This window comes from Macaca nemestrina, chromosome 10, assembly GCF_043159975.1.
Source record: "Macaca nemestrina isolate mMacNem1 chromosome 10, mMacNem.hap1, whole genome shotgun sequence".
NCBI lineage: Eukaryota > Metazoa > Chordata > Mammalia > Primates > Cercopithecidae > Macaca > Macaca nemestrina.
In genome coordinates, this window is record NC_092134.1 from 14,981,470 (window position 1) to 15,004,614 (window position 23,145).

General features: G+C 40.5%; 1 protein-coding gene across 6 annotated transcripts in view; it reads left to right on the forward strand.

Moving 5' to 3' along the window:
• Positions 1-23,145, forward strand: part of LOC105495041 (TAO kinase 3) — a 232,723-nt gene that overhangs the window by 161,259 nt on the left and 48,319 nt on the right. For all 6 annotated transcript variants that reach the window (XM_071070996.1, XM_071070992.1, XM_071070997.1 and 3 more), the window contains 4 exons: positions 2,593-2,686; positions 3,716-3,797; positions 15,835-16,002; positions 18,122-18,328. In XM_071070996.1, coding sequence (XP_070927097.1) covers positions 2,593-2,686; positions 3,716-3,797; positions 15,835-16,002; positions 18,122-18,328 — 551 coding nt within the window. The remainder of the gene's footprint in view (positions 1-2,592; positions 2,687-3,715; positions 3,798-15,834; positions 16,003-18,121; positions 18,329-23,145) is intronic.

The window sequence follows — 23,145 nt, forward strand, 5'->3', positions numbered from 1 at the left end:
ATAAAATTGACTGTACTCAGAACTAGAGACTTGTTTCTTTCCTTTGATCCACAAATGGAATCCCTAATGTGTGAATCGCATTTTATTACAAATTCTGGGGGAATAAGTAAAAGAAAAAGAATATTCAGGTTATAAGATCTTGTGCTCTTAGAGCATATGATTTCTTTTGAGAGAAAAGATTTGTATGATGATGTAGATGTAATAGGTGAACACATGCCAAATGACCAGTATGCCAAGGGAGAGTTGGAGGAGTTCCAATAAAGAGATCATGGTGGGCTGGGGAGGAGTAAATCCTCTACCAAGAAATACCTGGCCAGATGCAGTGCATCATGCCTGTAATCCCAGCACTGTGGAAGGCTGAGGCAGGAGGATAGCTTGAGCCCAGGAGTTCAATACCAGTCTGGTTTAAGACGGGGTCTCACTCTGTTGCCTAGGCTGGAGTGCAGGGGTGCGATCTCAGCCCACTGCAACCTCCACCTCCTGGGTTTAAGCGATTCTCCTGCATCAGCCTCCCAAGTAGCTGGGATTACAGGCTTGTGCCAACATGCCTGGTTAATTTTGTATTTTCAGTAGAGACAAGTTTCACTATATTGCCCAGGCTGGTCTCGAACTCCTGGCCTCAGGTGATCTGCCCGCCTCGGCCTCCCAAAGTATTGGGATTACAGGTGTGATTCAATGCGCCCAACTGCTATACCAAAAAAAAAAAAAAAAAAAATTGTTTAAATTAGCCCAGCGTGGTGGCACACACATGTAGTCTCAGCTACTCAAGAGGTTGAGGATCTCATGAGCCTGGAAGGTCAATCCTATAGTGAGCCATGATTGTGCCACTACACTCCAGCCTGGGCAACAGAGCAAGTCCTCATCTCAAAAAGGAAATAATTAAAAAATAAATGCCTGACTCACTGAATTTCTCTTTAGAGTGGGATGGACCAGACTTTATTTATAATTTATACTCTTCTTCCTGCTTTCCATTTCTCTCTCTACCGTCACCCTTAGCAATTATTTGGCCTGAATGAGAAGTCAAACAGTATTTACTGAATAGAATTGGCTTATCTCCCCTGCTCTGTTAGTAATTTTATTTATTTATTTATTTATTTTCTGAGACGGAGTCTCGCTCTGTCGCCCAGGCTGGAACGCAGTGGTGTGATCTTGGCTCACTGCAAGCTCCACCTCCCGGGTTCACTTTATTCTCCTGCCTCAGCCTCCCGAGTAGCTGGGACTACAGGCACCTGCCACCACGCCCAGCTAATTTTTTTTAATTTTTATTTGTTTATTTTTTGTAGAGATGGGGTTTCACTGTGTTAGCCAGGATAGTCTCAATCTCCTGACCTCGTGATCTGCCTGCCTCGCCCAGCCACTCTGTTTGTGATGTTTAAGATGTTTCATTTTGGGGCTGGGCACAGTGGCTTACGCCTGTAATCCCAGGACTTTGGGGGGCCAAGGCAGGTGGATCACGAGGTCAGGAATTCGAGACCAGCCTGACCAATATGGTGAAACCCCGTCTCTACTAAAAATACAAAAATTAGGCCGTGCGCGGTGGCTCAAGCCTGTAATCCCAGCACTTTGGGAGGCCGAGACGGGCAGATCACGAGGTCAGGAGATCGAGACCATCCTGGCTAACATGGTGAAACCCCGTCTCTACTAAAAAAATAAAAAAAACTAGCTGGGCGAGGTGGCAGGCGCCTGTAGTCCCAACTACTCGGGAGGCTGAGGCAGGAGAATGGCATAAACCCGGGAGGCGGAGCTTGCAGTGAGCTGAGATCTGGCCACTGCACTCCAGCCTGGGCAACAGAACGAGACTCCATCTCAAAAAAAAAAAAAAAAGGCCAGGCGCGGTGGCTCAAGCCTATAATCCCAGCACTTTGGGAGGCCGAGACGGGCGGATCACGAAGTTAGGAGATCGAGACCATCCTGGCTAACACGGTGAAACCCCGCCTCTACTAAAAATACAAAAAATTAGCCGGGCGCGGTGGCGGGCGCCTGTAGTCCCAGCTACTTGGGAAGCTGAGGCAGGAGAGTGGCATAAACCCGGGAGGCAGAGCTTGCAGTGAGCTGAGATCTAGCCACTGCACTCCAGCCTGGGCGACAGAGCCAGACTCCGTCTCAAAAAAAAAAAAAAAAAAAAAAAGTTGCATTTTATAGTAATCTTTTTTCCTTATTCAATGTTTCTTTACTTTCTGAATTTTTTAAGTGAATATGAATTTTTTCTTTTTCTTTTTTACCAAATACCCAGACTTCAAGGAGAGAATACATATTTTTGAGCTAAAACGCACATACAAAAATCTTCACACCTATTGTGGGAAAATATGCAAAAGCCAATTTTTTCAAGATATGTGAAAAAAAAAAAAAAACTTTTCTTTCACTCTTTTGAAATGGGTTCTGTTAGGAGCTTTGCCAATGTACATTTCATGTCCAGCAGCTTCTGAATGGCTATCTTGGGCCAACCTTAGAGATTAAAATAAGTGGATTATGTGGCATGATGACAGTAATGAGCTATTGATTTAGCAGCAAAGCTTTGCTTATCATTTATTATTTCTCTGTCTGCCGGATTTCCTTCAAGAACTACTTTATCGTGTTTCTTTCCTCTTCCAGCGGAACGGAAGCCCCCCCTTTTCAACATGAATGCAATGAGTGCCTTATATCACATTGCTCAGAATGACTCCCCAACGTTACAGTCTAATGAATGGTAAGACTCTGCTATCATTTTAAATCTCTAAGAAAATCACCATATGTATTTGGCATTTTTATTACCTTACATTTTAAATATCTGACCTAGAAAGCATTTCTTTCCTTCACTGTGTGTTGTTATAGGTGACACTGATGCCTCACAAGCATCAACTGTCTACACATGAACACTCGCATAGATTTACTTATTTTTGCCTTCATCATGGCTTGCACTGTGTTCTTAGTGTGTCTAGTAACCGAAATCCTGCAGGGAACATGCCCTGCTACCCTCCTAACAAGTCTACTGTCCCAGGCCGTGATGGTCTTGTATTGATCATCTCAGCTGATATCACTTCTCAGCAGAGATAAGGGGTCCTCTATGATGTCATTATTTCTCCAGTTGTCTTTTGTTTTTTTAAACTACATGTACACTTAAATGTGTTGAGACAGAACATGCATTATCTGTTCAGATACATTGTGCCTTGCTGAAAAGTATGATATTTTTATAACTATTTGGGCCACAAGAGTTATTTTAAAAGGGGCAATATTAAAGATGAGTGGATAAAATGGAACTTTTAAGATCGGAAGTGTTTTTATTCAGGAAGCCTACTCCTAGGTTCTGCATCACTCATGCTTCAAATTTTACTACTTTGTTATAGATTGTGGGTGATAGAGGAATTAGCAATTGGTAATTAAGAATATAGAGTTGGGACTACAAGAATTGTTGTCTTTGGAGAGAAAAATGTACATAAAACTATTTTATATAAATGTAGTATTTTTGTTTTCTGATATATATTATGATTTGACCTTCCTTGTATACTAAGATGTATTTGTATGTTGACTGACTTGAAACTTGTCCTTACTCATTATCCAAAAGAATTAATTTTAGATATCATAACTTGAAAATGCTCCAGTTCTCCTGATATTCTAAAGCATTTATTTTTTAAAATCTCCTTAAATGCAAAATTTTCTCTTGAATGAAATTGTTTTAAGTAATCAGTGTGCTCTACAGACCCTGAGTTTATTTTCTTTTGTGTATTTGCACACACAGGACAGACTCCTTTAGGAGATTTGTTGATTACTGCTTGCAGAAAATACCTCAGGAAAGGCCAACATCAGCGGAACTATTAAGGGTAATTTTTCAAATTTATATTTGAGGAGGGGGATTTAAAGTCATGTTATAGTGGAATATAATAAATCATTGCTGTGGCAGCCCATCATGACAAAGTGGTTTAGAACGTGCTGCCTTGTCATTTATCCAGAGATAAGTAGCTAGGCATAGAAATAGCAAGATTATTGCAACGTATGTGCTATGTATTCCCTGTGGATAGTTTTTCCCCTGTCTTTTCCATTTTTTCCCCTCCCTCCTTGTTCCTATTTTACCTTATAACAAATAATATTTCTCCTCCTTGCTCTAGTCATCATTGCGATGTTCCAGGGCCTAACGTTTGCATAAATATTAATCCCGTGGTCTCAGGACAGAGCTGGCCGGTGGTTCAAACACCAACTCTGGGATTTTCAGTTAGCTTGTTGCCAAATCCTCAGGCAGTGAAGGTATATGATAACTATATAGAGTAGACATTTACATAGTATTATGACATGTTAGTGATAAGGGTATCACGTTAACCACATTTATTTGATTTAACTGTCACCAAGCATCTCTTTTCATGTAATATTTTACTGTGGACTTTATACATAGGCAGTGTGTTGCATCAATATCAGTGTAGTATGTGGAAATCTTTTACAATAGGAATGTTTTATTTGGCACACAATAGTCCAGATTTCTTTAATCCTTTTTTTGCATGTATGTTTTTCAACCCTTTCTGTTTCTTCCATCTCTAGAATGGCTGACTTTTATTGTGTAGCAGTTTTGTTTGTTCGTTTTTAAGAAAAACTCAGAAGAGTTGTATTGTCTCAATTTGTAAAGCTTTAAAATGTCTGCCTTTATAATTGAAGAACACCTTGGCTAGGTGACAAGTAAGTTTTTTCTTCTTGTGAGCAGTAGGCCATAGGAGTGTGGTAAGAGAAGCAACAGGACAAAGGGCTTGATCTTGTTCTCCTTTGTTGTGGAGCCCTTACATGTTTTAAACATGAACTATGTAGCAACATTTCCATGTTTCTTTAGGGGAAAATAGCAACCAGAACGAAACACCAGAAACACACAATAATATCTTTATTACCTTGAAGTACACAAAGATCTTAAAAACAAACAAACAAAAAACCAAGACATAAAAATTACTACCATAAAAGGGAAAAAAATGTGGAGCTGGGTTTGGTGACTCATGCCTATAACCCCAGCATCTCAGGAGGCTACGGCAGGAGGATCACGTGAGCCCAGGAGGATTTTGAGGTTATAATGAGTTGTGATTGTGCCACTGCACTCCAACCTGGGCAAGAGAGTGAAAATACCATCTCTTTAAAAAAAAAAAAAAGACAAAAGTGAATAAATTTGGGCTATGTGAAAGTTAAGGATTACAGACAACAAAAGGATATAAAAAGCAAATGGGTAGAGGTAAAGAAAAAAATGGAAGAGAAAAACATAACAATTTAAAAAATCATATTATAAGCAACAAACGTGTAGTAAACCAACCCATTTAGGATGTTTTCAATGGTGAATAGGCTTAAGGAAATAAAATAGAATTAAGTGCAAAAAATAAAAGTTATAAAGATGAGTATAAAGAAAACGATACATTTGGAAGACACAGGAGATCTAATATATGCCAACCTATTATTCCTGAAAAAGAAAACAAAACACATGGAGCAGAAGATATTTAAAGATATCCTTGAAGAAAACTTTTCTGGAAATAAATGTTTTGATCTTTCTTTGATTTGATTCCATCAAATCAAATGAGCCAACTATTCATCAAATATTTACTGATTGTCTGCTGGGTGTCAAGTACTATTCTAAGCACAGAGAATACAGTAGTACACAATAAAAACATAGTGCCTGCCCTTATGAAACTTACAAGAAAGGGCCAGGCACGGTGGCTCATGCCTGTAATCTCAGCACTTTGGGAGGCTGAGGCGGGCGGATCACGAGGTCAGGAGATCGAGACCATCCTGACTAACACGGTGAAACCCCGTCTCTACTAAAAATACAAAAAATTAGCCGGGCGTGTTGGCAGGCGCCTGTAGTCCCAGCTATTTGGGAGGCTGAGGCAGGAGAATGGCGTGAACCCAGGAGGCAGAGCTTGCAGTGAGCCGAGATTGTGCCACTGCACTGCAGCCTGGGCGACAAAGCAAGACCCCGTCTCAAAAAAAAAAAAAAAAAAAGAAACTTACAAGAAGGAGTAAGAAATAAGTAGGCTGGGCATGGTGGCTCACGCCCATAATCCCAGCGCTTTGGGAGGCCGAGGTGGGAGGATCACGAGGTCACCAATTCGAGACCAGCCTGGCCAACGTGGTGAAACGCATCTCTACTAAAAATACAAAACTTAGCTGGGCGTGGTGGCAGGTGCCTATAATCCCAGCTACTCAGGAGGCTGAGGCAGGAGAATCGCTTGAAACTGGAAGACAGAGGTTACAGTGAGCCAAGATCGTGTCACTGCACTCCAGCCTGGGCAACAGAGCGGCACTAGGTCTCAAAAAAAATAAAAAGAAAAAAGAAAAGAAATAAATATATGTTATAGTGCCAGTTGATGGTAAGTGCTGTGCAGAAAAATAAATTAGACAAGCATCAAGATTGACAGGTGCTGCTGTTTTAGGTAAAGAGAAGGCCATTCAAGCAGGTGACATTTAAGCGGATCCCTGAAGAGTGGGGACCATGAAACTGATCTTCGTTGATCAATAAATCATGTCCTGGTGAAGTCCCTGAACTCCAAGAATAAAGAAAGATTCATACAAACAGACTGAAAAAGTTTATTTTGGGGTGGATAAACCAGCTGGCTCCAGACCTACCTCTTCAGGAACAGTCAAAGCCAGAAAACAATAGAAAAATGTTTGCAGAGTTCTAAGGGAAATAAAATAAAAGCCAAGAATTGTGAGCCAGCCAAGGTGTTCTTAAATTATAAAGGCAGCTGACATCTTCAAACCCCACACATTTAGGCAATGCAACCTTCCAGTGCTTTCCTTTTAAAAATTGATCAATAACAGAATCTAGCCAATATAGAGATGAAGCAAAAAGAAGAAAAAGAGGGAGGAAGGCAGGGAGGAAGAATGAATGAGGGACTGGAGAAACTGGTAGAAGGGCTGGCGGTAAATATTGAATTTAAAGAGGCCCCTTCCCAAATATGTATTTATTTATTTTGCATGGCTAAAGAAGCTGTATGTTCTTCATTTTGAATAGGTCATACAAATTTCCAAAAGGAAAAATATAGTAGAAGGTAGAACATGGAGCTGGGCACAGTGCCTCACACCTGTAATCCTAGCACTTTGGGAGGCTGAGGCAGGCAGATCACTTGAACCTAGGCATTCAAGACCAGCCTGGACATGACGAAACCCCGTCTCTGCAAAAATTAGCCAGGTGCAGTGGCATGCGCCTGTAGTCCCAGCTGCTTGGAAGGCTCAGCAGGAGAATGACTTGAGCCTGGGAGGCAGAGGTTGCCGTGAGCTAAGATCCTGCCATTGCACTTCAACCTGGGTGATGGGAATGAAACCCTGTCTCAAAATAAAAAGGAAGAAGAAGAAGAGCCGGGTGCAATGGCTCACACCTATAATCCCAGCACTTTAGGAGGCTGAAGTGGGCAGATCACCTGAGGCCAGAAGTTCAAGACCAGCCTGGCCAACATGCAGAAACCCCATTTCTACTAAAAATACAAGTATTAGCCAGGCATGGTGGTTCACACCTGTAGTCCCAGCTAATCGGGTGGCTGAGGCAGGAGAATCGCTTGAACCTGGGAGGTTGCAGTGAGCCAAGATCGTGCCCCTGCACTCCAGCCTGGGCAACAGCGAGACTCTGTCTCAAAAAATAACAAGAGAAGGTAGAACATGAAAAAGAAATCTCCCTCCCATTTCAGGCCCCCTCACTAGCAACCACTGCACCTATTTTGTACCTCTTCTTCTAGAGATATTTTATGCATATAAAAGTAAATATTGTTTTTATTTTTTGCACAAATGACAGCAAACCATTAAAACCGTTCCACCCTGATTTTTGTTTTTACTTTACAGTATGCTTAGGATATTGTTTTGTATTACTACATGCAAAGATACCTCATTCTTTTTAATGGCTCCATAATATTCTCAGATGGACCATAATTTGTTTAACCAACCCATTTAGGATGTTTCCAATCTTTTGATATTACAAACTGTACTGCAATTAATATCCTCATGTATATGGCATTTTGTACCTGTGTAAGAACATCTTAAGAATAAATTCCAGCCGGGCATGGTGGCTCATGCCTGTAATCCCAGCACACTTTGGGGGGCCAAGATGGGCAGATCACGAGGTCAGGAGTTCAAGACCAACCTGGCCAACATGGTGAAACCCTGTCTCTACTAAAAATACAAAAATTAGCTAGGCATGGTTGCATGCATCGGTAATCCCAGCTACTCGGGAAGCCAAGGCAGGAGAATCATTTGAACCCAGGAGGCGGAGGTTGCAGTGAGCCAAGATCGTGCCACTGCACTCCAGCCTAGGCAATAGAGCAAGACTCCATCTCAAAAAAATAAATAAAAATAAAAATAAATAAATAAATTCCTAGAAGTGGAATTGCTCATCAATGTGGATTTTAAATTTACATAGATATCGCCCATTTGTCCTTCAAAGCATTTGTACTAAGTTATAGTCCCACTGTGAAAGTATGAAGACTGATACTTTTTGAACTTTGTCAGATCAGTGAAAACTTTTCTCACTATAGTTTTAATTGGTATTTCTCATTATGGGAGATGTTGATCGTCTCTCTCATATGTTGAAAAGCTATTTGTATTTCCTTTTTAATTTATAGTAGATCTTGGATTTTTTTTTTCCTATTTCTCTTTTGACATTCTTTACGCTGATGTTTTGTGGAGAGGAGGTGGGGAGAGTTGTGCAAAAATTTGTTACAAGGTGTAAGGTAAAAATCTACCTTTTTTCCCCCCCAGTTAAGCTATCTACTTACTCCCAAATATTTTTCAATAATCCATCTTTCCACACATTTTTGCCCTGACATTAAAACATCACTTTCACACTTAATCCATTTAAATAAACAACTGAGGTAAAATTATCGAAATGGTTAAAGGACAGATATAAATGTTATAAACATTTGCAATGTAAAAATAATGTAATTAGAAAAATCTAGGGCAGGAAAAACATATGCATACTAATTTCCTTATCTTTAGGAGTAGATGAACAATAATATTTCTTAAAATATATAGGACAAAAGAACTAAAGTAACTTCAATATCGTAAAGCCTTTAATAATTTTTTTTTAACTTTAGAAGGTCTTTTAGGAACAGATAACTCTTTTAGTGAAGAAATTACAACTAAAGTTAAGCAGTTGTTTCATTTTCTAATTTGTGTGTGTGTGTATGTGTGTGTCTGAGTGTGTGTGACAGAGTCTCATGCCATTGCACAGGCTGGAGTGCAGTGGTGCGATCTCGGCTCACTGCAACATCCGCCTCTCGGGTTCAAGCGATTCTCCTGCTTCAGCCTCCTGAGCAGCTGGGATTACAGGCACATGCCACCACGTCTGGCTAGTTTTTCTATTTTTAGTGGACAGAGGGTTTCACCCTGTTGGCTGGGCTGGTCTCAAACTCCTGACCTCAAATAATCCACCCTCCTCGGCCTTCCACAGTGCTGGGATTACACGCATGAGCCACCATGCCCAGCCTACGCAATTGTTTTAATTCAATCTCTTCTAATTCTGTTAAATTCAAGTATACCTTAATTTAATCGATTATACTTAAAATTAGCTTGTATAATAAGATTCCCATGTAAAACGATTTATAGTTATTCATTGTTCTGAGAGAAAGAGAGGGACATGTCTAAAATGATATTCTGTAACTTAATATTTATGTATTTATTTCGAGATGGTAGAATTTCAGGTGATTTTTTTTTTTTTTTTTTTTTTTGGAGACGGAGTTTCAGTCTTGTTTCCCAGGCTGGAGTGCAATGGCATAGTCTTGGCTCACTGCAACCTCCGCCTCCCAGGTTCAAGCGATTCTCCTGCCTCACCCTCCCTAGTAGCTGGGATTACAGGCATGTGCCACCCCGCCTGGCTAATTTTGTATTTTCAGTAGAGACAGGGTTTCTCCATGTTGGTTCAGGCTGGTCTCGAACTCCTGACCTCAGGTGATCCGCCCTCCTCGGCCTCCCAAAGTGCTGGGATTACAGGCGTGAGCTACCACGCCCGGCTGATTTTCTTTCTTTCTTTTTTTTTTTTTTTTTTTTTGCATTTTTCTGTGTTATTTGAATGTGGAAAGTAAACGTATTTTTGAGAACAATAAAATTGTCCTTTTAAAAGAGTCTGAGGACATTCCAGTTGTAGGGGTTTGGAGAACAGTGGGCTTTTAAAAACAATGAGGAGGCCGGGTACAGTGGCTCACGTATGTAATCCCAGCACTTTTGGAGGCCGAGGTGGGCAGATCACGAGGTCAGGAGATTGAGACCATCTTGGCCAACATGGTGAAACCTCGTCTCTACTAAAATATGAAAAATTAGCTGGGCGTGGTGGCGCATGCCTGTAATCCCAGCTACTTGGGAGGCTGAGGCAGGGGAATCACTTGAATCCGGGAGGTGGAGGTTTCGGTGAGCAGAGATCATGCCACTGCACTCCAGCCTGGCGACAGAGCAAGACTCTGTCTCAAAAAATAAAAATTAAAAAAAAATGAGGAGATGGGATTGCAGGCAGAGAGAACATAGAGATGTGAAGGCAAAGGCCTAGAGGTATGAAAGGTATGCACGGGTTTAGAACTCCCTGGAATGTACTATTGTGTAGGAAGGAGGAGTAACAATGACTAGATTTAAACCTAGAAATACAAGCAGGAACCTGGTTGTAAAAGGCTACACTTTATCTAAGGGACAGTGAGATATTAAGATGTAGAGTGTATCTGTTTGTGAAAGGCTTAAACAGGTCAGAGTTTATCTCATGTAATAGGAAGTCCAGGACATTGGAAAAGGAAGTGGAGTAAGCAGTCCAAAGCTCTAAGCAGCTCAACAATGTCATCATTGACCCAAGCTCTTTCTTTCTACTTCACCATCCTTAGCATGTACCTTTTATTGTCTTTGTCATAAAATGGCTGCTACATTGCCAGGACTCAAGTTTTAATTCCAGGCAGGAAGAAGGAGAGAGAACAAAGAGTAAAACACCTTCTCCTTATGTGTCTTGCCTTTTTATTCTAGAAAATAAAACCTTCCTCAAGAACATCTGCCTACCTCTCACTGGCCAGAACATAGTCACTGTGTAATCTGTAACCACAAAGGAGGCTTGAGTTCAGTTCCTTTACTTTCTCATGTTTAAAGTAAGGCAAAAAAAAAAAAAAAAAAAAGAGAGAGAGAGAGAGAGAGAGAGATTCAGGCTGAAAGCTGTGGCTCATGCCTGTAATACCAGCGCTTTGGGAGGCCGAGGTGGGCGGATCACCTAAGGTCAGGAGTTTGAGACCAGCCTGGCCAACACAGTGAAACCCCATCTCTACTAAAAATACAAAAAGTAGCCAGGCATAGTGGCGCACACCTGTAATCCCAGCTACTGGGGAGGCTGAGGCACAAGAATCGCTTGAACCTGGGAGGCGGAGGTTGCAGTGAACTGAGATTGCGCCACTGCCCTCTAGCCTGGGTGATAGAGTGAGACTTTGTCTCAGATAAAAAAAAAAAAAAGAGGTTGGAATGGGGGATTAGTGGCATGTAGTATCTGTTGCAATGAATGATCATACCTGTATTTTAGAAAGCTAATTATGGTAGTAGGACACCAGAAAATAACCACCACCACCCACACCCCCTACAGAAAAAAAGTTTTAAAGCCTGAGTTGCAACTGTAGCTCTTCCACTAATTAGCTGTGGAAATCACCTAACTTCTCAGGGCCCAAATTTCCTCACTTGAAAAAGAAAAATTTTCTTTTCTCTTTTTTTTTTTTGAGACAGAGTCTTTCTGTGTCACCCAGGCTCAATTGATTCTCGTGACTCAGCCTCCCAAGTACCTGGGACTATAGGTGGGCATCACCACGCCTGGATAATTTTGGTATTTTTTATTTTTATTTATTATTTATTTATTTATTTATTTTGAAACAGAGTCTCTATCACCTAGGCTGGAGTGCAGTGGCATGATCTCAGCTCACTTCAGCCTCTGCCTCCCAAGTTCAAGCAATTCTCCTGCCTCAGCCTCCTGAGTAGCTGGGACTACAGGCACGTGCCAACACGCCCTGCTAATTTTTGTATTTTTAGTAGAGATGGAGTTTCACCATGTTGGCCAGGCTGGTCTTGGACTCCTGACCTCATGTGATCCCCCTGCCTCAGCTTCCCCAAGTGCTGGAATTACAATTGTGAGCCACCATGCCCAGTCCCTAATTTTGGTGTTTTTAGTAGAGATGGGGTTTCGCCATGTTGGCCAGGCAGCTCTTGAACTCTTAGCCTCAGGTGATCTGCCTGCCTTGGCCTCCCAAAGTGCTGAGATCACAGGCATGAGCCACCATGCCCAGCCTTGAAACAGAAAATTTTCTAAGAGGCATTCCCATTAGAAAATTCTGTGACGTTAAGTCATAGCTTTAAGTTTACTAAAACCCGATTCACTCTTTATAACTGTAAGCACTGGAGGAGGAAAATGATCATACTTTCTTCCTTTCTTTCTCATCCTTGAAGTGTGCAGGCTACGCTTGCTGCTGGGAATGGTGTTTTTATTCAAAAAGGACTCTGCCTAGGAAGAGGTATTTTATAAAAGCAACAGCAAAAACTGCAATTCCTCTAACAGAGTCAGAATGTAGAACCACAAGACGTATAGATTGTTTTCTCACAAGGGCCCTATTATTTTTTATCTGTTTAAATTATAAAGAAATTAAATTCATTTCATCAGCTAAGGCCCACTACATTGTATCTCATTTTCCCAATGTCTTCAAATTATAATTTTACAGAAGTAAATTTTCCACATAACTGAACTTTTTGCTTTAAAAAATAAAGTTTCCTCCTTTCACCCTTTTTTTTTTTTTTTTCACTCTGTCGCCCAGGCTGGAGTGTTTTGGCGCAATCTCGGCTCACTGCAACTTCTGCCTCCCAGATTCAAGCGATTCTCCTGCGTCAGCCTCCCGAGTTGCTGGGATTACAGGCGTGCATCACAATGCCCAACTAATTTTTTGTATTTTTAGTGGAGACGGGGTTTCACCATGTTGGCCAGGCTAGTCTCGAACTCCTGACCTCAAGTGATCAGCCTGCCTCGGCCTCCCAAAGTGCTGGGATTACAGATGTGAGCTGCCACACCCAGTCTAATGTCACTTCTTGAGGGCTCAGAGACAGTGTTTCATGAACTCTTGAGGCATAAAAGGGGCTATATAAGGGGCATTTGCCCTTTTGCAAAATAGCCCACAAACCTGTTTTATTATTATTTGTTTGGTTGGTTGATAGGTCTGTTAGTCATAAAATTTTTCTCTCTTTCTCTACTCTCCAGCAGTCAGAGAACTTACAAAAGATGCTTCTTTTTACAACAGGTGGTAACCCTACCTTTCTCAGTTCTCAATCCTTTACTCCTCCACTCTTTTTTTTTTTTTTTTTTTTTTTTTTTTTGAGGTGGAGTTTTACTCTTTTTGCCCAGGCTGGAGTGCAACAGCGTGATCTCAGCTCACTGCAACTTCTGCCTCCCAGGTTCAAGCAATTCTGCTGCCTCAGCCTCCCGAGTAGCTGGGATTACAGATGCACACCACCACACCCAGCTAATTTTGTATTTTTAGTAGAGACAGGGTTTCACCATGTTGGCCAGGCTGGTCTTGAACTCCTGATCTCCAGTGATCCACCCGCCTCAGCCTCCCAAAGTGCTAGATGATAGGCGTGAGCCACCGCGCCAGGCCTACTTCTCCACTATTATTCTCTGTCTAACCTGCTATGGGCTGAGAAACTAGGAAACCAGATTATGTAACAATCATTAATAATATTGAAAGTGAGGGATGTTTATATCAACAATAATTTATGTACTTTAGAGCAGTTGTTTTCACTCCTCAGAGACCCTTTTTCTTATTGGGGAAATGAAGTTGCCAGAATTTTGACCTCTGGATAAACTGAACAGCTGGCATATTTTCAAGCATACGCTATATGACCACAGAAATAGAAAATAAAATATTCACAAGTCTGTTTTTCAAGGGATAATGCATATGGGGGTGAGGATTGAGGCAAATTATAATAAGAATAGACCAAGGTGGGGTAAGGTGGCTCACGCCTGTAATCCCATCACTTTGGGAGGCTGAGGCAGGTGGATCACTTGAGCTCAGGAGTTTAAGACCAGCCTGGGCAACATAGTGAAACCTCGTCTCTACTAAAAATACAAAAATCAGCCAGGCGTGGTGGCGCATGCCTGTAATCCCAGCTACTCGGGAGGCTAAGTCAGGAGAATTGTTTGAACCCAAGAGGTGGAGGTTGCAGTGAGCCAAGATCACACCACTGCACTCTAGCCTGGGCGACAGAGTGAGACTCCATCTCAAAAGAAAAAAAAGAATAGACTATACTCTGGATTGCTTTGGCTTATTATATAGTTTCAGATTTAAAAGTTACAAGCCTACCTGCTACTTCTTAAAGTTCTGGTGATTTTTTTTATTACTTATATGATAAAGTGAACCTCAAGAATTCTCATATGAAAAAATACTCAACATTCACTAATCATTAGGGACATGGAAATGAAAACCACAATGAGCTGTCACCCCACACCTGTTAGAAAGGCTATTATCAAAAAAGATAAGCGATAACAAGTGGCAAGGGTGTAGAGAAAAGGGAATCCTTATATGCTGTTGGTGGGAATGTAGATTGGGGTTGCCATTATGGAAAACGGTATGGAGGTTCCTCCGAAACCCAAAAATCAGAATGTTATTCGTTCCAGTAATCCCGCTGCTGGTTATACACCTGAAGAAAATGAAGTCAGCACCTCATAAAAATGTCTGTGCCCCCATGTTCATCACAGCATTTTTCACTATATCCAAAATAAGGAAACAGCCTATGTGTTCATCAGTGGATGAAAGGATAGAAGAAATTATGGTGCATGTGATATAGATATTTAAGACTCAATCATATATATGACTGAATAATATTTTATTATATTTTTTATATATTTATTTATTTATAATATTTATTTTATATATAGTCTTAAAAAAGAAAGTGGTCCTGCCATTTGCAGCAATACATGTGAACCCAGAAGACATTATTCTAAGTGAGATCAACCAGACACACAAAAAAATAGTGTACAATCTCACTTATTTGAGGAAACTAAACAAAAGAATAAAACACAAAATTAAAGGTGGTTGAAAGGGATGGGGAATGGAAAGATAAAAGTCAAACGGTACAAAGTTTTAGTTATGTGGGATAAACAAGTGTAGAGATCCAGTGTACAGCATGAGGACTATAGTTGATAATACTGTATTATATCTGGGAAATTTGCTAAGACTAAAGATTTTCAGTACTTTCGCCACCAAAAAGTAACTGTATGAGATCACAGATATGTTAATTTGCTTAACTGCAGAAATCATTTCACTATTTGTATGTGTATCAAAACATCTTGCCATATACTTTAAATATATACTTTTTTTTTTTTTTTTTTTTTGAGACCAAGCCTTGCTCTGTCACCCAGGCTGGAGTGCAGTGGCGCGATTTGGGCTCACTGCAAGCTCCGCCCCTCCAGGTTTAAGCAATTCTCTGCCTCAGGCTCCGGAGCAGCTGGGACTACAGACACGTGCCACCATACCTGGCTAATTTTTTGTATTTTTAGTAGAGACAGGGTTTCACTATCTTGGCCAGGCCGGTCTTGAACTCCTGACCTCGTGATCCACCCGCCTCGGCCTCCCAAAGCGCAGGGATCACAGGCATGAGCCACCGTGCCTGGCAATATGTACAATTTTTAAAAAGAATTCTCATATCCGCAAAACGGGGCTTAAGGAAGAAGAAAAAAAAGCATAGCTATCTCTTTATGAGATTTACAAAATATGAAAGGACACATGACATGAAAATCATATTTTGTTATTTCTGTAATATCCATAGAACTATTTTATGATTCTCTATTTCTTTGATATCTGTACCTTGCACCTAAGGATGTTTCTTCATTATCAATTTATTTTTTTCTCCTCCCTCAATCAGCATGACTTTGTTCGACGAGACCGGCCAATACGTGTCCTCATTGACCTCATACAGAGGACAAAAGATGCTGTTCGTGAGCTAGATAACCTACAGTACCGAAAAATGAAAAAAATACTTTTCCAAGAGACACGAAATGGACCCTTGAATGAGTCACAGGAGGATGAGGAAGTAGGTTTAATTTATTTTAGCAGGTACTTTTAGAATGCCCCCTATGTGAAAAAGTTCTAGACTGGGCACTCTGAAAAACTTTTGAGGATAAAAATTAATTGATGCTGTCTGCCTTAAGAGACATGAAGGGTTGTACAAGAGACATTCATAAAATAACACTTATATAAGGCAAAATATGAAAAGTGCTACAGAGGTGTTCCCCATTGCAGGGGTCCATCATGGGGAGAAAATAAGTCTGCTGGTGAGATTAGTAAAGGTTTCCTGGAGGACATAATGTGGGTAGTTTCTGACAAATGGGCATAGGGTATTCTAGACTCAGAAAGGTGTTGTGCTTTAGGAAGATTATTCTGGCAACAGAGTGTAACATGGATTTGAATGGGCAACATCCTCGCTAATAGTCCATGCAAGAGGTAATAAGGGCAGTGTCAATGCGAATGGGGAAAAGGGAACACTTTTGAGAAGCATCATAGAGGTAGATTTGATAATCCATGGCTTCCCATTGACAGTGACAGATGAGGAGAAGTTTAAGGTGACTCTGAGCATTTGAGCCTGGGTGGCTAGGAGTATGTCAATACCAAGAACAGAGAAAATGAACCAGGGAGAAAGAGTAGGTTTAGGATGATTTCAGTTTCGTGCCTTTTGAGTTTAAGGTCCTGGCATTATATACTCTTGCCGGTATACAGATAGAAATTTTCAATTAGAGAATCCTTAATGACCTTAGTAAAAGCAGTTTTACAGGACTAGGTAGAATGAATAGTAGATTACTGGGGTTGTATAATTCATGGGATTTGATAAGGCAGAGACAGCAAAAAAAGTAATTACGTTAAGATTCCGAAATTGGGCTAAAAAGGAAAAGTAAGAGTGGGCAGCATGTAGAGAGGTCCATAAATATAAGACAGGCTTCTTCGTCTTTAAATGCAGTAGAGATGGAGCCAGGGCAGAGTCAGAAGATAGAAGAAAGGGATGTAGTTAAAGAGGCAGGACTTCCGAACATAGACAGAATAAGAACAAGGGTATTAGTGGAGGAATTAGCCTTGAATAAGAGAAAGGACTCTTCTTCCTCTAAATTGAAATACAAAGGAAGACAAGAATGAAGAATGAATGTATTTGGCTTTTTAATAGAAAATAAAATAAACATAAAAGTATTTTATCAATAATTCTAAAAATGAAGCTCAGAAAGTTGCATTGAACTATAAAATTTCTTGATTGCGTATTTAGAAATGATCCCCTTTAATTGGGAAAATAAGCCTATAAAAAATATAATGTATTATCTTCCATTTTATATTACCCAGTAATTTTTTATATTGCCATGGCTAAGTAACAGTTTATTAAAGTTATATGTGTACAGTATGGTTCTTTGAGAACAAGGTTTATTTGTAGCTAAATGGATTTAATTATATTATTCAATCTTATATCAAAAGATATCCCACTGTGATGGATAAATTATATGTTCTGATTATTTTACCACTTTTCAAATAGTAGTCTTTGGGCCAGTAGTGATGAATACCAGTATTATTTAACAGATATATTTAATAAGATTACAGAGATAAGCATGATAGAATTGCTTGAGGGAGGCAGACTAATTACCTGTCCAGGAAAGTAGAATTAATATCCCTGCTTAGATATGAAGTTACTCAATAATGACTCGCAGAGGAAGCATATTGCTTGTCAAATATCTGAAAACTCTTTCCACTCTACTTTTTCAAGTCACCACTGCTGTCTTTGCAGATATCCTAGAACTCACCTGTGTAGTGGCCGGCAGTCTTCCTCTAGCTCCTGGATGTTCCAGAAAGTCCCTTACAAACCTGGCTTGATTTTGCTTACTGAGTAGCAACACGATAATATGATAGTGTCTATGACAGGGGAAAGCCCTGGGATGGCAGCATTTGGAGCCTTATGACCAGATGTCCAGAATGGCCCCTGGGGAAGGTATAAGAAGCGAATTTGAGATGTCTGAAAATGGTGGAGGAGTAGTGGAGCCAGTACATAAAAACTTCATCTTTGCAGATTTGGCAGAAAAGCAACTTGACACCACAAAATTGAGTGTGCTTGATACTTTAGTCAATGGATTGACTCTTTATCTTCAGTCTCTTCTAACCTCAATGCCCCATTTTTATAGGACAGTGAACATGGAACCAGCCTGAACAGGGAAATGGACAGCCTGGACAGCAACCATTCCATTCCAAGCATGTCCGTGAGCACAGGCAGCCAGAGCAGCAGTGTGAATAGCATGCAGGAGGTCATGGATGAGAGCAGTTCTGAACTTGTCATGATGCATGACGATGAAAGCACAATCAATTCCAGCTCCTCTGTCGTGCACAAGAAGGTACGTTTCATGATACCCTCCACAGAGGTGGGCTTTGTCAATCATAGTGAATCCAGTTCAAGTCACTTAGCTTCCAGATGTTTCAGTTACCTTTTTGCAAATGCAGTATGGGACTACACCTGGCATGTGACAGTTTTCTTACAGTCAAAAAGTAACAAAGGACTACACAGCCTACATCTGTGCCTATTTCTTCATCTCCCTCTCTCATTACTCTGATGTCCATCATCATCAATATATAAGTTGAAGAATTTGGTAAGTCCTTCTCTAAACCAGTAATCTTAATACTGTAGACCTTAAGTCTTCCTGAGCGTAACCTGTTGGTTGTGCCCTTTTAGAAGTATGCTCTTTCAAAAGTATGTTTCTTAGCTGGGCGCGGTGGCTCATGCCTGTAATCCCAGCCCTTTGGGAGACCGAAGCAGGCCGATCACCTGAGGTCAGGAGTTCGAGACCAGCCTGGCCAACATGGCAAAACCCCGTCTCTACTAAAAATACAAAAACTTAGCCAGGCATGGTGGCACACGCCTGTAATCCCAGCTACTCGGGAGGCTGAGGCAGGAGAATCACTTGAACCTAAGAGGCGAAGGTTGCAGTGAGCCAAGATCACGCCATTACACTCCAGCCTGGGTGACAAGCGAAATTCCATCTCAAAAACAAAAAAATGTGTTTCTTAATCTTTATTCCCAACATACCATTTGTTTTAGAGTCAGTTTCTACTATTTTCTACCATTTATTGGATTGATTGTTTATAGTTCTTCTAAGGCTAGCTCTCTACCAGCTTAAATAATTTTTATTTTTTATCATGATGCACAATGACAAAAGCATCATGATAGGGTCTTGTTCTGTCACCCAGGCTGGAGTGCAGTGGCATGATCATAGTGCATTATAACCTCAAACTCCTGGCTCAAGCCATCCTCCCCACTCTGCCTCTCAACTAATTAGGACTACTGGTGTGTGCCACCACACTTGGCTAATTTTTTAAATTTTTTGTAGAGATGGGGGTCTCACTATGTTGCCCAGGCTGGTCTCGAACTCCTGGCCTCAAGCAGTTCTTCCACCTTGGCTTCCCATGCCTGGGGTTACAGGCATTCACCACCATACCCAACCTTAAATTCTGACTTGTGAGTGAATTATTCTGTTTTTTATTTTTGTGTTCTTTTCCAATTAAAAATTCTCATTTCATACAAGGCTATGAGGATTCATAAGTTGAAATACTTTATGAAAAATATAATTCTTTGTAGGAATTCTTCAAAGATATTTTGAGAGACCTTAGATAAAGAGTCCATAATACGGAATTATAGAAGAGAATCCCTTATAATCTTTTTTATTAAGTATATGTAAGGAATGTATGCACTTGTTTTAATGAGTGCCAGTGATCACATTCTAACTGCAGTGAGACAGCATGTTTAAGAATTGTTTTCACTTCTGTTGGCTGTACTTTTTTTTTTTTTTTTTGAGATGGAGTCTTGCTCTGTTGCCCAGGCTGGAGTGCAATGGCATGATCTCGGCTCACTGCAACCTCCGCCTCCCGCATTCAAGTGATTCTCCTGCCTCAGCCTCCCCATTAGCTGGGATTATAGGCACGTGCCACCAGTCCCAGCTAATTTTTGTATTTTTAGTAGAGACGGGGTTTCACCATGTTGGTCAGGCTGGTCTCGAACTCCTGACCTTGTGATCCACCCGCCTCAGCCTCCCAAAGTGCTGGGATTACAGGCGTGAGCCATCGCGCCTAGCTGTAGTTTTTTCTTAGGAGAAAAAGTAAAAAAGGAAAGGTAGGAAAAAATATATTGATGCCCAGTCATGAATAATGGAAGACACATGTTGATTTTCTGGAACCAATTAACTTATTCATTTGTTCAACAAATAAAGGGAGGGAACCTCTACTATGTGCCAGGAAATATGGTAGACCCTGCAGATCCAGAGGAAATGAAACAGACATTGTGCCTGCATGGAGCTTATTTTCTGCAGGGGAGATTAAGCAAGTAAACACACACATAACATATATATTCAGAATATGTAATTCTGAAACTTGTAGCCGGGCATGGTGGCTCCTGCCTATAACTCCAGCCTTTTGGTAGGCCTAGGAGGGTGGATCACTTGAGGTCAGGAGTTCAAGACCAGCTTGGCCAACATGGCAAAACCCTGTCTCTACTAAAAATACAAAAAATAGCCGAGTATGGTGGCGTGTGCCTGTAATCCCAGCTACTTGAGAGGCTGAAGCAGGAGAGTTGCTTGAACCCAGGAGGCGGAGGTTGCAGTGAGCTGAGATCGTTCCATTGCACTCCAGCCTGGGCAACAGAGCGAGACTCCGTCTCAAAAAAAAAAAAAAGAAAAGAAAAGAAAAGATACTTGCTTCAGGTAAGAGGAAGACTTACTCCAGCAGACAGTAAGGAAAGCCTACCTGATGAGGTGACATTTAAGCAGAAATTTCAAAAACAAATAGAAGCTAGCCAGCTGGTGCAAGAGATGGGAATGAGTGAGAAAGCAACAAGCACAAGAGCACTGAGACAGAGAGAACTTGATATGTTCAAGGAAAAGGGGAAGGCCATAGAAGCTATGGCCGGTGTGCTATGTGGACAGTGCATCAGGACCAGAGAGACAGCAAAGGACGCAGATTATCGGGACTGTATGGAAACAATTTGAGGAAAGCAAAGATAGCAGACAGATGCAGAAATCTACCAAGAGATTGCGTTACCAGCTGGTGTGCTTTCAACATGGGCAAGTGATCATGTATTTGAAGAGTGAAAAAGAAGGTTTTGCTGGGCTGTCTTTTCGGAGGAAGTGATCATGAGTGCTGACAGGTCTGGCACTTTCCTTTCTATTACCCCTGGGGCTCTATGAGTATAGGGAGCAAAAAAGAGGAATTCAGTTGGATCTTTTTGCTCCAGGATTTCTCAGATAGGCAACCAGAATTAGAAGAAAGACACCACTGGCATAATCAACAAGAAGGAAAACCCTGGTCTGGAACTCATGGGATTTTAATTTTATTTTTGGCATGCTGCCATAGACCTACCTTCTGATAGTAGGAGTGTTTCAATACTTCTCTCTCCCTGATGTGATGACTTAAGAAGAACAGATAAAATTTATATTCTGAAGTAGAAGATAATTGTATTTGATCCACAAAAAATACGTAGGTCAGAAAGAATTTAAGTTATATCTTTCTATTTTATTATGAAATATGTAGAGGAAATATGATGGAAGAAAATCAAAACACATTTGCAAATAAAACTTTGGATGAGTTACCTTTAAAATGTAAGAGAGCTCAAAAAATAGAATATTTATGAAAACTTAATGTTAAATATGGTATCTTTTCATGAACTCTATTGAGTTCTTATACCTGAGCTTTAAAATGTTATCTTTAAAAACAATAGAGGCGGAGCTTGCAGTGAGCTGAAATCCGGCCACTGCACTCCAGCCTGGGTGACAGAGCGAGACTCCGTCTCAAAAAAAAAAATAAATAAATAAAAACAATAGAAATAAAAATTATTCATAAAGTTTATAATGGGTGGTTTACTCAAATTCCTAACACTTTTTCACTTGGGAACATAAATAGGATTTTTAATTCTCAATAGAAAATTTTGTGTATTAAAGTTAGGAATGAGGAAATTAATTTATAGTTATATCTGCCTCTGTTAGTTTTATTTTACTTTGGACAAGTAACAAACCCAATACCTAGAATAGTGCCTGGCACAGCATAGACACTCAGTAAATAACTGTGGAATGAATGAATAGACCAACAAAACCAAAAAAAAGGCAGGGAATAAATTAATTACCAAATATTAAATATCATACTCTACCGGTTCATTGAACATAATGGATCAAAAGGGTTAAATAATCTTACTATCTTTACAGTTTGAAAAAGTTAAATGAAAGTTAAATGAATACCCAACACAATAAGAATGTGCTTAATGAATGCCAATGTATATGAATATATGAGAAGGAATCTTTTGTCCCTTGATTGTTATAATCAAGCAGACATATCTTTTCTTTTCTTTTTTTAATTTTTTGAGACAGAGTCTCACTCTGTTGCCCAGGCTGGAGTGCAGTGGCACAATCTCGACTCACAAGCAGACATATCTTGAATTAGTCAAATTAATTTGACTAATCAAATAGTCAAAACAGATCTGAAACAGATTACCATTTTAAATAGGAAGTAAATTTGCTTTTTCAAAGAAGAACCTTAAAAAAATAAATAAAATGAAATCCATGAGTAACTAGTGAGAGCATGACTTGCAGTTAACTACCCTGCATCCAGAATAAAGATGCCCTGATTTTAGCAGGACGGTTCTACCACAGATCAAGCCCCCCAAATGTAAAGTGGGACAATGAAAATTTTCCTTTGACATCAGAATGCCAGGTTACTTACTCTCCAGTCCTTGCCTCTGCTCTGGTCTTTCCCGGGCCCTGAGGGGATTCTAATCCAATCTTTTTTTTTTTTTTTTTTTTTTTTTTTGAGACAGAGCCTTGCTCTGTTGCTCTGTTGCCCAGGCTGGAGTGCAGTGGGGTGATCTCGGCTCACTGCAAGCTCCGCCTCCCGGGTTCACACCATTCTCCTGCCTCAGCTTCCTGAGTAGCTGGGACTATAGGCGCCCGCCACCACGCCCAGCTAATTTTTTGTATTTTTAGTAGAGACGGGGTTTTACCATGTTAGCCAGGATGGTCTCTATCTCCTGACCTCGTGATCCGCCTCTGCCTCTCAAAGTGCTGGGATTACAGGCGTGCGCCACCGCGCCCAGCCCAATCCAAACTTCTTTTTGAGCAAGAATGATTTGATAAGGCTAAAAGCATATTCTGACAAAGTAAACTTCAGGTACTTATTT